General features: G+C 46.4%; 2 protein-coding genes across 7 annotated transcripts in view; one reads left to right on the top strand and one right to left on the bottom strand.

Moving 5' to 3' along the window:
• LOC124711163 (copper-transporting ATPase 1) overlaps positions 1–17,717 on the top strand; it is a 524,020-nt gene that overhangs the window by 374,553 nt on the left and 131,750 nt on the right. The window lies entirely within an intron of this gene.
• Positions 12,956–17,717, bottom strand: part of LOC124711165 — a 39,612-nt gene continuing 34,850 nt past the window's right edge. The window contains exons 2-3 of one of the 2 annotated variants that reach the window (XM_047241080.1): positions 15,218–15,923; positions 12,956–15,013 (exon numbers count right to left, since the gene is read on the bottom strand). In XM_047241080.1, the coding sequence (XP_047097036.1) occupies positions 15,219–15,923 (705 nt within the window). In that variant the 3' untranslated portion in view covers positions 12,956–15,013; position 15,218. The remainder of the gene's footprint in view (positions 15,014–15,217; positions 15,924–17,717) is intronic. The other variant, XM_047241081.1, reaches the window with a different exon arrangement.

Raw genomic sequence — 17,717 nt, 5'->3', positions numbered from 1 at the left:
ACCTTTATCGGTTCTCCCTTCTATTCCAGTCTCGTATTGTTCGTGGAAAGAAAGATTGTCGGCATGGCTCTGTGTGGGCTCTAATCTCTCTGGTTTTATCCTCATGGTCTCTTCGCGAGATATACGTAGGAGGGAGCAATATACTGCTTGACTCCTTGGTACAGGTATGTTCTCAAAACTTCAACAAAAGCCCGTACCGAGCTACTGAGCGTCTCTCTTGCAGAGTTTATCTATCATCTCCGTAACGCTTTCGCGATTAATAAATGATCCTGTAACGAAGTGCGCTGCTCTTCGTTGGATCTTCTCTATCTCGTCTATCAACCCTATCTGGTGCGGAACCCACACTGGTGAGCGGTATTCAAGCAGTGGGCCAATGAGTGTACTGTAACCTACCTTCTTTGTTTTCGGATTGCATTTCCTTAGGATTCTTCCAATGAATCTCAGTCTGGCATCTGCTTTACCGACGATTAAATTTATATGGTCATTCCATTTTAAATCACTCATAATGCCTACTCCCAGATAATTTATGGAATTAAGTGCTTCCAGTTGCTGACCTGCTATATTGTAGCTAAATGATAAAGGATCTTTCTTTCTATGTATTCACAGCACATTATACTTGTCTACATTGACATTCAATTGCCATTCCCTGCACCATGCGTCAATTCGTTGCAGATCCTCCCGCATTTCAGTGAGATGTGTCCAGAAAATAACAGGAGTCAAAGTTACGCGTTTTCTATCAGTACTGTTCGCACGAATTTTTGATTGTTGTATCGTTAAACATCGCAGATAAGTATCTGTACGGTGTCGTTCGTATCGGATATTTAGTTTGCTGACAGCTGTCAAAAGGATTAAACACAGATTTGTGGTATCGCCGATTGTTCTATATACATGGATCAGAGAATTTATAGCAAAAAGTTCTTCTAAGAACGGAATAAAATGTACGATAGGAATGCAAATACATTCTCGGCCAATTTTGGATGGAAAAAAATACTCAGTTTGTTGTGGGACATCGTGGAATATTTCCGCTTCAGGTCTATAGTTTCGTCTCGTAGTTCCGAAAGCTAGCGGCGCTATACCGAACTTTCAAAATGCCGTCTGTAACGTAGCAGCTTTCCAAACCGAGAGCTGTCACTGAGTCTCCTTTCGCGGAGGAACAGAGCATCGCAGATATTCATAGGCGCTCGTAGAATGTCTGCGGAAACATAGCAGTAAACAAAAGCACGGTAAGTCGTTGAGCGTGGCGTCTGTTGTTATCGCAACGAGGTCGCGCGAACCTCTCCGATCTTCCGCGTGCCGGCCGACCGCACACAGCTGATGTGCCTATGGTATTCGAACGTGCAGACACTCTCATTCTAGGTGATCAACGGGTGGACGCCTCTGTCTGCACTGCTGATACACTCGTCTACCACTTGGAATCCTCTCAACCTGACAGAAAGCCATAAAGGGTGACGAAGGACCATCTGTGTGTAACTGCTTGCTCGTTACGATGCTGATCGCAAAATTTTTTTGTCGTAAACCGTCACACGCGGTGAAACGTGGATTCATCTTTTCGAGCCTGAAATAAAATGGTAGTGCGTGGTGTGGCACAACACCACCTCTTCTCCCAAGCAAAAGTTCAAAGCCGCACTCTCAGCGGGTGTCATGGTGAAGCTCTTCAGAATTCAAGAACGGCTTATTCTGTTTGATGTTCTCACTCGACTACGAAGTGTATTGTGCTACGTCAGGAAACTGAAGAAACGACTTATGCGTGTTCGTGGCCACGTAAATGCAAACGATCTCCTTCTCAACATAAGGCATCACACAAGTTTTTATACCCTACAGGAGGTCACAGAACTTCCCAGGTCTGATTTTCCTCATCCACATAACAGCTCGGGCCTCGCACTTTCCGACTTTCATCTGTTTGGCCCAGTGAAGGATGCGAGTGGTAACATGCAGCCATACATGCCATCCCAGTAAGGTGGCGTAAGGCCGTCGCACTGAACGTACATTTTGTTGAAAATGGGGCTTCGCAGCCAAAAGAGTGACGAATAATATGGAGTATTGGAATCCTGAATAAAACCAACTCCCTTTCAGAAAAAAAGCGTGTTGCATTACTTACTGAACGCCCCTCGTTAAAAGTTTCAAAAATGCTTTTGCCGAGTCTGGTATGAGTAAAATGAGTGTTTACAGCTGGTGAAGGGTTTCGAAGAAGGCCAAGAGCACACTGAAGATGCCAAAGGCCGTGGACATCCCAGCGCATCCTCAACAAATGAAACTGGGAAAAAAGTGGAAGAAATCGTTATGAACCTTCGCTGGTCATAGAAGTCGCTGATAATGTTGACCTATCAACTGGCCCAGACCACGTAATGCTTTCGGATGTTTTGGATATGAAACGTGCGACAGCAAAATTTGTTCCAAAATTGTTGCATTCCCAGCAAAAATTGCGACCAATACAAGTTGCCCAGGAGTCGCTATGAAGTCAGCAGTGGTGCAGAACTGCTGCAACGTTTCGCAACAGGTGGTGGAAGATAGGTTCACGGATGTGATGTCCGAACTGAGGCTCAATCGTCGTCGTGGGATGAATCTGGAGCACCATGATCTAAAAGAGTAAATGCGAATTTTATGCTCCCTGGCTTCATCAACTTTTCGGCGAAACAATTCGTGGCTTTTGCACCACGATAGCGCACCTGCTCACACTTCGTTGCTTGTTCGTGAATGTTTGGCCGGAAACGGTACTGTAATCATGTCAAGGCCTGCATATTGGCCACACATGACTTCATGCGACTCTTCTGTTCCCGAAAACAAACAAAAAAAAACTTTTAAACCATATTTGAGATTAAAAACGCATCACTGAGAGAGCTAAAATCTATTTAAGAAATACGGTTCCAGAAGTGTTTTGGGGATTTTTAAAAACGCCGTTAGTTGATTGTTAAACAAAAAGTAATCTGTCTCTCGCAGACGTTAAGCTCTTCCCGTCTATTTTCGTGTCTGCTGGCAGCGCTGATAATCGGCGATGGTTTGTTTCTGTTTCACCTGCTGTAGGCACGGACCATTGTATTTGGTCGCCGATAAAATAGGCGTTATCGTTGATGCAAACATTTAAAACTATAGCACGCTTCACCACGCGATATCATTACTTTGGAACGGAATCTGTTCATTGTCAGCATCGTTCGTGCCATTCCATAGGTGATCATCTATTGCAGAACATTTTTGAAAGACATTATCATTAGCTTTACCTGTCACAATTATGTAGGCCTATTTTATAAAATCTGCTGTAATTTAGGTCTTTAGTAATTTTCAATGAAACTGCAAAAACTTGTATACATACAGAATCGAATGACTTCACGTATATAGTACCATGCAGTTATATTGCAAAACGACACATTTCTCACATTTCATGCATGAGCACATTCAAAATTTATTTTAAAAAAAAAGTCAAACAAGGTGTAAGACAGCGCAACATTTACTTAACAAAATTACCCGCTCTCTTCCTTAAATCATATTGTTACATTATAATACAGAAGGCAGCATTAACAATTTCAGTCAACTCGTTCAGATTAGTCACCAGGGTAATTAGGTAATAGATACATGTCTGACTACGGGAGACACTATATCTATGACCTTGTTCTTTCCAGGAAGAACGTGCTCAGCGACGTGCAGTATTTACTCACTGTGTATGCAAAAAATGCTGCGGTGACTGTTTAGTTTTCGCCACTTTTTCTATGTACATAGTCCCGTTGTCCTTTAATGTCAACGTAGCCTTTCAGTAAAATAACTAGCCTGTGAATGTGGTAATCCATTCCCAAATTGGGAAGCTCTGCACTATCATCTGCCTGGCATTGGCTGAAAAACACCACGACCTAAAAGAAAGAGCCCGCTGTACTCCTTGGAACGGAGAATGAAAAGTGTTGTCCTCTAATATGCTAATATGTGCACTAGTTTCCGAACTGGTGTGTAAATCGAGAGCTGCTAATTTGAATTTCTTCGTAAGCATGATAACTGTTGAGTCCAGTGTTTGGTGGAGGGTTCATAGATGCTACTTCTCTGCTGTCCCACTCTCGTATAGCCTCTGCAAAAATTAACACCTAAACCTTTCCGTGAGAACTCTGATTTCTCTTATTTTAGCTCGATGGCCATTTCTTCATTTGTAGTTGGGAGCCAACAAATTGTTTTGGCATTCGCGGAAGAAATTTGATGGTTGAAATTTTGCCAAAAGATCGCGCCGCAGCGAATAACGAAGTTGTTTTGATGACTGCCACCCGAACTCGCTTACCATATCCGTAGCACAGACTCCCATATTTCGTGATAGTAGAAAACGATGTGCTCTTCTTTGGACTTCTTCGAACTCCTCCGTCACTCCTGTCTCGCGAGAACCCCATACCGCATAGCAGTACTCCAAAAGAGGGTGCAAAAATACTGTACACAGTCTGTGAATCAGATATGTTACATTTATTAACATTTAGTGTGAAATGGTTCCAATTTAAGTTCTAGTTGATTCGACAACCTTAAAATTCGCTTGATTTATTGTGTAACTGAGATTCAACGGAATTCTTTTGTCATCATGTGGAGGACCTCACACTTTTTATTGTTCAGTGTAAGTTGTGATTTTTCTCGTGTAAAGCATTTTGAAATTAGTTTCTATCTTCTGATTACTTTACTAGACGATAAACGAGAGAATCATCTGGAAACATTCAATGAGGGCTGCTCAGGTGATCTCACAAGTCTTTAATACAAATTCTAGACAGCAGAGATCTATAACGCTTCCTTGGGAATTCCAGATACAACTCCGGATTCACTACACGGCATCCCGTCGGTTACCATCAACTGTGACCTTCCTGACAGGAAATCACGAATCCACCGCATAGCTGAGACGGTACTCCATCGGCCGCCAGTTTGATTAGACGGCAGAAATCGTCTGCACCTTTGATTATGCAGTCACATTATCGGTATACACTGAGGCTAGAACAGTCACGTGATACCCCCTAATAGCGCCTCTCACCTCCTTTTGACCGGTTCAGAGCAGCAACTCGACGTGGCGTCTACTCAACAAGTCGTTAGAAGTCCGCTGCAGAAACCTTGATCCATGCTGCCTCTATAACCGCCCATAATTGCGAAAGTGTTGGCGGTGTAGGATTTTGTGCATGCACTGACCTCTCGGTTATGTCTCATAAATGTTCTATGGAATTCATGTCTGGTATTCTGGGTGGCTAAATCATTCGCTCGAACTGTCCAGAATGTTCTTCAAATCATTCGCGAATAACTGTGACCTAGTAATATGGCACATTGTCATCTATAAAAATTCCATCGTTGTTTGGGAACATGAATTCCATGAATGGCTGCACATGGTCTCCAAGCAGCCGAACGTAACCATTTCCAGACAATGATCGGTTCAGTTGGACCAGAGGACCCAGTCCATTCCATGTAAACACAGCCCACACCATCATGGTGTCATCACACGCTTTCACAGTGCCTTGTTGACAACTTCGGTGCATGTCTTCGTGGGTTCTGCCCCCACACTGGAATCCTACCATCAGCCCCTACCAACCGAAATTGGGACTCATGTGAGGACACGGTTTTCTAGTCGTATAGTGACCAACCCTGGATTCGATTCCCTGCGGGGTGAGGGATTTTCACCTGCCTCGAGATGACTGGGTGTTATTGTTGTCACCACCACCACCATCATCATCATCCCCATTACGGTCGTAGGAAGGCAATGGCAAACCACCTCCGGTAGGACCTTGCCTAGTACAGCGGTGCGGGTCTCCTGCATCGTCCCCTACTCTCTGTCAAGGAGTATGAGACTTCATCATCAATGTCCAACCGATACGGTCAGAACCCAGCAGAGTCGCTGCAGGCGATGCCGTGCTGTTAGCGAAGGCACTCGTGTCGGTCTTCTGTTGCCACAGCCCATTAACGCCAAATTTCGCCGCACTGTCCTAACACAGAGGCCGACGGCGCTCACTTAATGACCGAAAGCTGCAGCGTTTGCGTAGAGTTGTCAGTGCTACCAGTCAAGCAACACTGCGCGAAATAACCGCAGAAATCGGAGGGCCGTACACGACGAACGTATTCATTAGGACAGTGCGGCGAAATCTGGCGTTAATGGGCTGTGGCAACAGAAGACCGACACGAGTGCCTTCGCTAACAGCACGGCATCGCCTGCAGCGCCTCTGCTGGGTTCTGACCGTATCGGTTGGACATTGATGATGAAGTTTCATACTCCTTGACAGAGAGTAGGGCACGATGCAGGAGACCCGCACCGCTGTACTAGGCAAGGTCCTACCGGAGGTGGTTTGCCATTGCCTTCCTACGACCGTAACGGGGATGAATGATGATGATGATGATGATGATGATGAAGGCGACACAACAACACCCAGGGGGCGACACAACAACACCCAGTCATCTCGAGGCAGGTGAAAACCCCTGAGGAATCGAACCCGGGGTTGAACACTATACGACTAGAAAACCGTGTCCTCCTCAGATGAGTCCCAATTTCAGTAGGTAGGGGCTGATGGTAGGATTCCAGTGTGGGGGCAGAACCCACGAAGACATGCACCGAAGTTGTCAACAAGGCACTATGCAAGCTCGTGATGACACCATGATGGTGTAGTCTGTGTTTACATGGAATGGACTGGGTCCTCTGGTCCAACTGAACCGATCATTGACTGGAAATGGTTACGTTCGGCTACTTGGAGACCATATGCAGCCATTCATGGAATTCATGTTCCCAAACAACGATGGAATTTTTATGGATGACAGTGTGCCATATTACTAGGCCACAGTTAGTCGCGAATGATTTGAAGAACATTCTGGACAGCTCGAACGAATGATTTAGCCATCCAGAACGCCCGACATCTAATCCCTGAAATATGGGATTCGCAGCACATTCTTGACACTGTGGATCTCGAAATATTGAATTTCGTAACGATGTCCCATGCATCTAGCGACGACTACCATTCCTCGTTCAAAGTCTGTTAATTACGTAGTGCGGCCATAATGATGTCGGAAACCTTTTCCTATGAATTACCGAGTACAAATGACAGCTCTGCCCATGCACCGCCGTTTTATACCGTGTTAACGCGATACTAGCCTCATCTGTACATTTGCATATCATATCTATCCCATGATATTTGTCGCCTCATCGTAAACCTCCGCGGCGTTATGAGACGCTGGAGCAACTCAGCTCTGGCAGGTAAGGCATCTGGCGTTCTACCAGCAGGCGCTAAAATCGCCGGTTATTACAGCCTTAGTCTGCTTGCGTCACTAAGCAGGTTCACTTAGCGGATGTGTTTGCGAGTCACCTCCGTCGAGCGTGGTTCTAGGATCGTATTCTGCGTCTGTGTCTTGTTGAAGCGCTCAGCTGCCATGGTCAGATAGGAGGGCCAGCAACAAAATTACAGCCCGTCGATTGTTTTCCAGAGGATTTCCGCATTTTGCCGGTCGTTATTTTCGTTACATTTTGCAAGAGAAATTGGTCGCTCATTACGAGTACGTAACACGTGTGATGTGACGAACCAGATACTAAACTTTTACAATGGTGCATAATATCAGGAGCGTTGCGAAACCTTCCGTCCATAGGTCGCTTATGTATGTACACGGTGTATTGAAAAAAAAAAGTTTTGGAAAAATAAGTCAGATATTTTGTGAAGTGATTTTTCTGAATATAAGAATCGAAATAGAGAAAGATTTGACGTCTCTCTGAATGATACTCGAAATAATGTGTAGCAAACGAGTTGCTGATTGAGAGTTCAAAGTTCAGTAACGCTTAACTTAGAATTTTAAAGAGAACTAGAGGATATTTACTGTAGTTGTTTCTCTAATCTGTTTCAGCTATTTCTAGCTTATGACATCATTTCACAAAATCATCGACCGAGCTCTTTTAAATTTTTTCAAGTTTAGGTTTTATTCAGAAAGCATGAAATAGAATGTATTGAAATATCGATCGGTGTTTTATTTTATCTCCACTGATTCTTCATCTACATCCATGCTCCGCAAGCCACCTGACGGTGTGTGGCGGAGGGTACCTTGAGTACCTCTATCGGTTGTCCGTTCTATTCCAGTCTCGTATTATTCGTGGAAAGAAAGATTGTCAGTATGCCTCTGTGTGGGCTCTAATCTGGTTTTATCCTCATGGTTTCTTCGCGAGATATACGTAGGAGGGAGCAATATACTGCCTGACTCCTCGGTGAAGGTATGTTCTCGAAACTTTAACAAAAGCCTGTACCGAGCTAGTGAGCGTCTCTCTTGCAGAGTCTTCCACTGGAGTTTATCTGTCATCTCCGCAAAGCTTTCGCGATTACTAAATGATCCTGTAAAGAAGCGCGCTGCTCTCCGTTGGATTTTCTCTCTCTTTTTCTATCAACCCTATCTGGTACGGATCCCACACCGGTGAGCAGTACTCAAGCAGTGGGCGAACAAGTGTACTGTAACCAAGCAAGTACATTTTTTCTTTTTTTACAAAACTAGACCTCACGATGGTCAATCTGATACACCGTTTGTCCACTTCCGACTCTTCGATTTGGATATGAAAAGTCGGACAGAAATAAAGTGTATGATTTGAAGCACATCTTATAAGGAGAATTTAATTTTTCACTTTCTTTGTTAATTTCAAAGAACAATTTAATGTTATTCAGAGAAGAGTAGATGTAATTCTCAGACTATGTATAGCGAAAATCATCAAAGGCTTTATTTAAATGTCATTCATTTTTGTAAAACAAAAGTAAGGTAGCGTGGTCTTCGTCTTCTCAGCTTCACTTCATGTTGTGTCTCCTTGTGAATAGAGGTACGTGCAATTGCTCTTTGTAATCCGTAATTATTATTGAATAGTAACCGTTAACTTCATACTTAAAAAGTTTGCAAATTATTTGTAAAGTCCATTAGTTGGCCATATTAATTTGTTATATTAGTTTATTTACGTGTCAGAGAATTACGTATCAGGATTGCGTACTCATTACATTGTTCAAGAGCAGAACGACGAAGCCGAATCTGCAAATTTTTTCTTGAACTCCTGGGTGATACATGTCACAGCATTTTTCACGTGGATATTAATACAGTATTTTCACTATTGATGAATGCTTTCAAACACTGAAGTGGTACAATAGCCGCCGTGCTCTGATGCGTCACGCGATGTCAGTGGTACGGTAAAACGCAATCCAGCCACGTTAAACACAGTAGTTCAACTTTTGTATGATATATTTTACATTGATGACTACATCGTGCCATCGCACTTCTAACGTACTTTTTCCGTTTCAAGCCTTCTTATATGCGTTGCATATGTGTTATAGTGTCCAGATATTTTCCCCAAATTGTATTCTGCCATTAAGGAAAAGTTAAGTTATAAATCTGTACAGTGTCTTGTTTCCGCACACATTTGTACAGTGACGGTACTTACAGGTCATGTTCCTGGTGTAAAGCTAATAAGGAAAATTTATGTCTATACATTTCCGAGAATTCTTAGTATCAGAGTTACGAGGCAGTAATATTTATAGCTGACGCCTCATTTGCGTTTGTGTTGTAATCCCTTCTTGTGCAACTCATTGTCCGATGAGTTGTGTCCTGTCATTGTTGACAGTGATTTATCGCTATTGGTGCAATGAAACACTTCATTTCTGCTTGTGCGCGGTACGTTACATTTATTTATCTTGTGGAGGGGGGGAGTCGCGCGGACATTGGAAGATATCGCAGAACTCCTGCAGTGGAAGAAAGAATACTAAACATAGGATAATTCTTCGACAAGCTCGAGAGCTGTAGGACGTGCGTTGGGTGTGAGACGTCAAAGTGTTTTGAGGAGTTTACACGAAGACTGAACGCATCCGCATTTACAGAGTGCAAGAAATGACCCCCGACGATCAGCTGTGCTGGTTTGTACCTACAGCAGACTGCAGCCAATGAGACCTCCCCAGGAGCTGTTTCATTTACTAATGACACTACCTTTACGCGGTCGTGTATGTTGAATATCCGTAATTCTCACGTGTGGGCTCATGGTAACCCACATGGTACAATAGCACACGCCTACCAAGAAAAGTTTTCCATTAATTTTTGGGTAAGCATTGTGCACGATGACTTGGCAGGACCGGACATTCTACCTAGTTGTTTAACTGGCCGCACGTAGATCATCTTCCTACAGTAGGTGTTACCTGAACTTCTGGGCGATGTTGCTCTAACTGTCCGCAGACGAATGCGGTTCCAGCACGATGGAGTCCCAGCTCACTTAAGTCGAAACGTCAGGAGTCACCTGGACGCTATGGCCACCAGTGGGTGGGACGGGACGGTCCAGTTCCCTGGCTACCTCGTTCTCCCCATTTAACCTACGTAGATTTGTTCTTGTGGATCATATGAAAAGCCTGGTGTAAGAGTCCCGTTACGCCTGAAGAAGATGTAGTTGCCCGCGTGTCTGTTGCTGCTGTACATGTGATTGACGTGCCTGAGGTCTTTCTAATGTATGGCGATCCATTCGCCGTCGCTGTAATCGTGTATCGCTGTTGGCGGACGCTCTTTCGAGCACCTCTTGTAAACTGTTAATAAATTTCTGATGTCATTTGTCTTTGCGTGCCTTTTCAGTTTCCTGTGATTCACACTGCTGTAAAAGTTAGCGCTGTTGCGTGTCATTACCGCACACACACATTACTATACGAAATCTACTTATTTAGGTCCATTCTACGTGCCTTTACATCTTTGACATAAAGTTTAGGACAACCCCGTATATCCATAACTTCCACACTTGAGAGCAAAGCGGGGGAGCAGTAAAGCTGAATACAGAGCATCAGTGGCAAGGAATGTGGCTCACAGAATGCCCAGGCGAAGCTCCTTACGTCACTATATCCGAGCCGCTCGTGAGCAAGTTGCTCGCAAGCTACAGACGTCTTAAAAGGCTTACAACCCCTCTCCGGGTTGACTTTTTGTCTTAAGTACCCAACCGTGTTCGCGGAACGTACTTACCTGCCATTCAGCCGTTCTCTCTCCAAGAAAAGGCGATACCGACTTCGCCCCAGTCGAGAGTTTTCGCTGGTACCTTCGAAATTAGCACGGCCGGTTTTCTTCCCCAAACAGAGCCCTAACTTAAGCTCTAATGACTTTGTCGTCGACGGGATGCGAAATCATAATGTTGATTCCTCTTCCAGCTGCTAGCGGCCTTCCCGCAGTGGTAAAACCGGTTCTCGTCAGATAAGCGAAGTTAAGCGTTGTCGGGCTGGGCTAGCACTTGGATGGGTGGCCATCCGGTCTGCCGAGTTCTGTTGGCAAACGGGGTGCACTCAACCCTTGTGAGGCGAACTGAGGAGCTGCTTGATTGAGAAGTAGCGGCTCCGGTCTCGTAAACTGACATACGGCCGGAAGAGCAGTGTGCTGACCACGGCGCCCCTCCACAAGCGCATCCAGTGACGCCTGCGGTCTGAGGATGACACGGCGGTCAGTCGGTACCGTTGGGCCTTCATGGTTTGTTCGGGCACAGTTCTTTTCCCCCTCTTCCATCTGGTCATACAATGACGCACGGTGAAATCAAGTTCTGGTTAGTGTTAGACTTGCACTCAACTTGCAGGTTGTGCAAGCGCTCTGAAAAACTTCTATGTTCCTGTTTCTGCTCACAGATGACTCCCAAATCATTGCTCCTTTGGAATGTTTGTGCAACAAACGTCTTTCTGTTTGACACAGGGAACTGTCAAACTGGGAGGTGACCGAAAGTACTTGTTACTTTTCGCGCGAGCTGCGGCACAGTAGAACAGGAACAGATGTCAAGGTAGGCTGAGTGGCGACCACGTAACGCGTGGACTGTTTGGTGGTCTTCTTTCCGTTCACTGTGTCGTCTTGTTACGTCTCGTTCCGGTGTGGCCGTGCGGTTAAAGGCGCTTCAGTCTGGAACCGCGTGACCGCTACGGTCGTAGGTTCGAATCCTGCCTCGGGCATGGATGTGTGTGATGTCCTTAGGTTAGTTAGGTTTAATTAGTTCTAAGTTCTAGGCGACTGATGACCTCAGAAGTTAAGTCGCATAGTGCTCAGAGCCATTTGAACCATTTACGTCTCGTTATCTCTCTGAGTTTATAAGCCGACGAAAATAACCTACCGCTCGTCCTCCCTTCCGTGCGTACACACGCGTGAAAGTTTCATATTCTTGTTTAATGTGGACTATGGCTTGAGAGCTTACTTCATCTGTCACTTGAATGTTCCGTCGGCTGTGTCATCTATCATTTCCTGTTACTATCTTGCCCACTCTCTGGTATTACTATTAAGTCTTTGGAGTTTCCAAGCAGTTGTCATGTTTCTCTCTGTGGATTCATTTTCGTTTTATAGTCTACTTTGTTTCTGGTCTAGTGGTGACATACTGCGAATTTTTTATCTGGATGAGAATCCGCTGTGTCCTTAAGCTCACTCTGTCCTCAACTGCCTGCAGAAAAAATCTCTCTCTCTCTCTCTCTCTCTCTCTCTCTCTCTCTCTCTCTCTCTCTCTCTCTCTCGTCATGTTTTGTATTACGTTGCTTTACTCTAAAGTTTTCGTTCGCTGGTAATACTTTCTTCTTCTCATAACATAACTGTGTGATTTGAAACACTGGTACTCAATGTAACATTTGCGTGAATTAGAGGTGTCGACGTTAGGTAGTACGAACCCACGATTTGGCAAAGATCAGACTGTTGTATTTCAAATGCACCACATGCTGGTAACACACAGCTCCACTCGTAATGCTAAAATGGACTGTTTTCTGTACAAATTATTCAGTTTTATTGTATTTATGCTGTTGTCTTCGAATTTAATGAAAGATCATACTCAGCATCTCAAAACACGCTCTTGTGGATTAACCGTTCCTTCCTATTGGTCCCTTCAGTTCTTTGCTCTGTCTGCACGCAACTCCCCAGGTAAGGATGTGCTATTAAAAGTTTCACCATTTGACAGCAACAATTTTTTGTCTTAAAAGTCAGAAGCCACATCATTAAAGAACTGTTGAACGAAACTGGGTGAGGTAGGAAATATTAAACTGTACTGTCGTCCAGGTAATCTACTTGCTTTATTGAACTTGGTAGCGAAAATAAATAAATGTTGTGGTTCAAGGTTTCTGTAAAATTATCACAGTCTTTTTCTGATGAAGTTACTCACACATGTGAATCTATTCGTCAAACGCAGCAACTATGCAAGCACCAATCCCACACTCGTATTTCGGTTTAGCAATGTCATCAGGAGTGCAGAAATCATTTTAAGAAAATCATTTTACTGATTATGGGCCTGTAAACTTTCCTCATAACTATAGCACTGACTTATAAATTACATACATTTAAATAGTACTAAATATGAAGACAGTTACTCCATGCAGCAAATGGATGTATGTAGGTAGTATAACGGCCTCTGAGGTAAACAGCGAACAGTTTCCCGAAACAACAGAAACAAAACATAAATTACCGTTTAATGACGACATAGAGATTGAGCTCACATTCCATTGGCAACCATGTATAGTGTCTCTTCTACAATACCTGTGAAACTGTTGTGTACGTATGTGTATCTACACACACACACACACACACACACACACGATTGGGGCACTCCAGGAAGACTCTCGGGGAGGTAGCTGATGAGAACGTGTCGAACATGTAAAAAAATAATAATTTCAAATCTAATCATAAAGTTTCAGCTCTTATGTAGCATCTGTCTTCATCAATCAAGGCTGGGTTTGCTAGTTAATGTTGGCAGCGACTGGAAATTAATCAATACTGTTCATGTATAGTCAACAAAAAAGTGTGAAGTTGGCTAAACTCATTAGAACTAATATTTTCATTGACATTACAGATTTCTGGTTGTGAGGGCACGGAAGAAAATATCTGCATAGGTTTAAATAGCGGTGCCTATGAAGTGGGATTTAACTTGCTATGCAGAGATAGCGAACAAACTGTGTTCTGTAGAGAAAGAGAGTGAAAAGCAGGCGTTGGAGGAACTTTTTATCTGGCACACAGAACCTCTCAAATGCGTTGGTCTGTTGCTGAAATGTGCGGGACAAAATTTGACTGAAATAATGATCTGACACTCTGAAAACAATGAGAACCGTCAGTCAGTAAAAAAATAACTGAAGAACAGAAACAAAAAAATCGACGATTGTTTCCCAAAAGTGAACTGTAAACAAGTGGTCAGATGTACAGTTTCTTTTAAATGTAATGCTGTAAATAAATGCTTATTTTCTACATCTGCACTTTGAAAACCACCTTATGGGGTGTGATGGATGGTAGTTTTCATACCACATGATTTTCGGACCATTTAGTTTTCCATTCACGAATATTGTGAGGGAAGCATAGCTGTCAGTAAAGTTCCGTATGAGCGCTATATTTTTTTTTTGTTTTTTTTTTTTTTCATGAGTAAGCCAGTAAGCTTTCCAAATGAGACAAATATGAGAAGTAGCAGTTTCGAGTTAAAAGATGTATTTTCGATTAACGGGGGTCCATATTAATTAGCATAATCGAGAGCTCCCTGTATTACGATCTTTATCAATTGAGTTATTCTCATCAGTCACATCGCAGAGAGTCGCTTTAGAGTGCGTGGGCAGTAGTTGGAATGTCAAGATTACTGCTGGCCCATGCTCGTGGGGTGGTCGATGCAGTGAGGGTATTGCAGGCGACACCATGGCGACGTTGCTAGGCGACCGCATGGCACTGGAGCGCGGCGTTGCTAGGAGACGGCACGATTCAACGCCGCTGGGCGACGGCGCGCGCCACAGCAGCGTTGCTAGGCGACGGCTCGGTACTGCACTGCGGCGTTGCCAGGCGACGGCTCGGTACTGCACTGCGGCGTTGCCAGGCGACGGATCGGTACTGCACTGCGGCGTTGCCAGGCGACGGCTCGGTACTGCACTGCGGCGTTGCCAGGCGACGGCTCGGTACTGCACTGCGGCGTTGCCAGGCGACGGCTCGGTACTGCACTGCGGCGTTGCCAGGCGACGGCTCGGTACTGCACTGCGGCGTTGCCAGGCGACGGCTCGGTACTGCACTGCGGCGTTGCCAGGCGACGGCTCGTCACGGCATCGAGGCGTTGCCAGGCGACGGCTCGTCACGGCATCGAGGCGTTGCCAGGCGACGGCTCGTCACGGCATCGAGGCGTTGCCAGGCGACGGCTCGTCACGGCATCGAGGCGTTGCCAGGCGACGGCTCGTCACGGCATCGAGGCGTTGCCAGGCGACGGCTCGTCACGGCATCGAGGCGTTGCCAGGCGACGGCTCGTCACGGCATCGAGGCGTTGCCAGGCGACGGCTCGTCACGGCATCGAGGCCTTCCTAAGCTACGGCATTGGGGCGCACGCGGCGCTTGCGGCGGCGCTTTTCGGCCGCCTCGAGCAACTTCTGGTAGTAGTCGTCGCCGTCCTTGGGCACGTTGACCACCTTCTCGCAGCCCTCCCCACCGGCGGCCGTGGGGCAGTTGGCGGGCGCGTCCACCAGGTTGAGCGGGTTGGTGTCGCGGTCGACGCAGGTCGGATTGCCGGTGTAGGAGCTGATCCCCACGGTCGAGTTCGGGGGCACGCCGGCGCGGGGGCAGGGGTCGCCCAGGCGGCGGCAGCGGCCGAACAGCGGCACGAACGTTGCGCCGCCCCCGCCAGCGTTCTCCCGCCGACACTCGTCGGCGCCGCAGTCGCCGCCGGGCAGCAACACCTGGCCGCGCGCGCACGGGCCGCGCCGGAACAGCGGCCAGCAGCGGCCCGAGTCATCCGGCGGGGGCGGCGCCGTCGTCAGGTACAGCGGCACCCCCCAGCCCCCGCTGCTGGCGCCCCCGCTGGCGGCGGCGGCGGGGGCGGTGGGCCGCACGTGGCCGGGCAGGCAGGCGCACTCGCCCAGGCCGAAGGCGTCCTCGCGCAGCTCGGTGCCCGCGTGCGGGCAGACTCGCGGCCCCTCGCTGATCCTCAGCAGGCACTCTCCCGTCGCGTTCCAGTAGACGGCCGTGGTGCCGCGATGGCAGCACCGGCACTGCTTGCACACCGGCGTCGGCTGCGCACGCAGTTAACACTTGTTATCAACTCCTGAAGCACGCTGCACACAAGAGAACTAAAATTTACACAGCGTGGGGCAAATACAGGTGGCCCGCACAAGTGGATACTATTGGACGTGAATGTATGCATATAACTAGACCCCGTGACGCGCACTCCACTTGTAGATAATTTCCAACAATGATTACCTATGGTCACGGGGTCTAAACGATACCTATCGAACGTGCGATCCTAAATCGATCATACGACTCTAGTGGTGGGCTCCAGGCTCGGGTTCGCGTTCACCTTGACCTCAGCTCGCTCCCAAAGGAGTTTACCCCAGCTTCGGTATACCGCTCGCGGTTTGTCGAACTTCGTTCGAAGTTCATTGATACGATCTTCATTTATACAGATGGCTCTAAGACCAATGACGATGTCGGGTGTTCTTTTACTGTCGGGGCACACAGTTTCAAATACCGGCTCCATGGCCATTGTTCGGTCTTCACAGCTGAGCTATTTGCCCTCTATCTGACTGTTCTTTACATCCGCCGCCACCGACATTCTGCGTATGTCATTTGCTCTGATTCCCTGAGCGCCATCCAGAGCCTCAGTGATCCGTATCTGGTTCACTCTTTCGTGCACCGGATCCGACGCTCTCTTCAGCAGCTGGCGGACGACGGTTCTCCGGTTACCTTTATGTGGGTTCCTGGCCATGTCGGTACCCTGGGAACGAAGCTGCAGATGCCGCGGCCAAGGCTGCGGTCCTCAAAGCCTCGGCCAGCTTCTTGTTGTGTGCCTTCATCTGATTTTAGCAGGGTCATTTGTCAACGCATTTTATCGCTGTAACATGCCGATTGGTCTACACTTACTGCAAACAAGCTTCGGGCCTTGAAACCTCTCCCCACGGCTTGGACTACCTCTTCACGCCCTTCTCGGTGGGAGGAGGTCGTTTTGGCCCGGTTACGGATTGGACACTGCCGGTTCAGCCACCGCCATCTGCTGACGGCTGCGTCGGCGCCGTTCTGCCCATGTGGGCAATTTCTGACGGTACGCCACATTTTAACGTCCTGTCCGAATTTTAATACACTGCTCATTGATATTGGCCTGCCATGTACGCTGGATGAAATTTTAGTGAATGACCCAGGAGCACTTCTCGCGTTTTTCGTTTTATCCACTTGACAGACCTGTCTAAGGACATTTGATTATGCTGTTTTCTTTTAATCCCTTGCATGTTAATGTGCCTTTTATAGCGTTGTCTTTTTTAGTTGCTGTTTTAACATTGTGCCTCGCAGTGCATTCATAATTTAGTCTGGGCGCTAATGACCACTGTAGTTGTGCGCCCTAAAACCACAAAAAAAGTTATCATCAATTATTTGTGATCCTCATTTTCATCTGCTTTTCGTCGTTCCGTCAGTTGCTCTAAATTACACACCTCTGCGAATTATTTGTGAGTTGCAAGGGAAACCCTGACGATTTATGTCGGTTTTATGTTTGTAGTGAGTGGGATGTCTGGTGTTCTTGACGTTTCTTCAGCGGATTCTCTCGCATGGAAAAATGTAAGTCCTTGCTTATCCAGTGTAGGAATTTGACTTTTTGTCGCAAGTATGGAGTACTACCGGAGGAGGAAACGAGGGACTGTGTATGCTGTAGTGACCACTCATAACGCCCGCCGCAAGAGTCGCATGATCGATTTAGTATCGCACGTTCGATAGGTATCGTTTGGACCCCGCGACTTCGATAGGTAGTCATTCTTGGAAATTACCCACTTGTACTTCCGCCACATGATCGACACCGTTTCAGACCATAGTGCCGGCTG

Source organism: Schistocerca piceifrons, chromosome 8, assembly GCF_021461385.2.
Source record: "Schistocerca piceifrons isolate TAMUIC-IGC-003096 chromosome 8, iqSchPice1.1, whole genome shotgun sequence".
NCBI lineage: Eukaryota > Metazoa > Arthropoda > Insecta > Orthoptera > Acrididae > Schistocerca > Schistocerca piceifrons.
The sequence above is the reverse complement of the archived record's forward strand: the minus strand, read 5'-3'. Positions and strand labels throughout refer to the sequence as shown.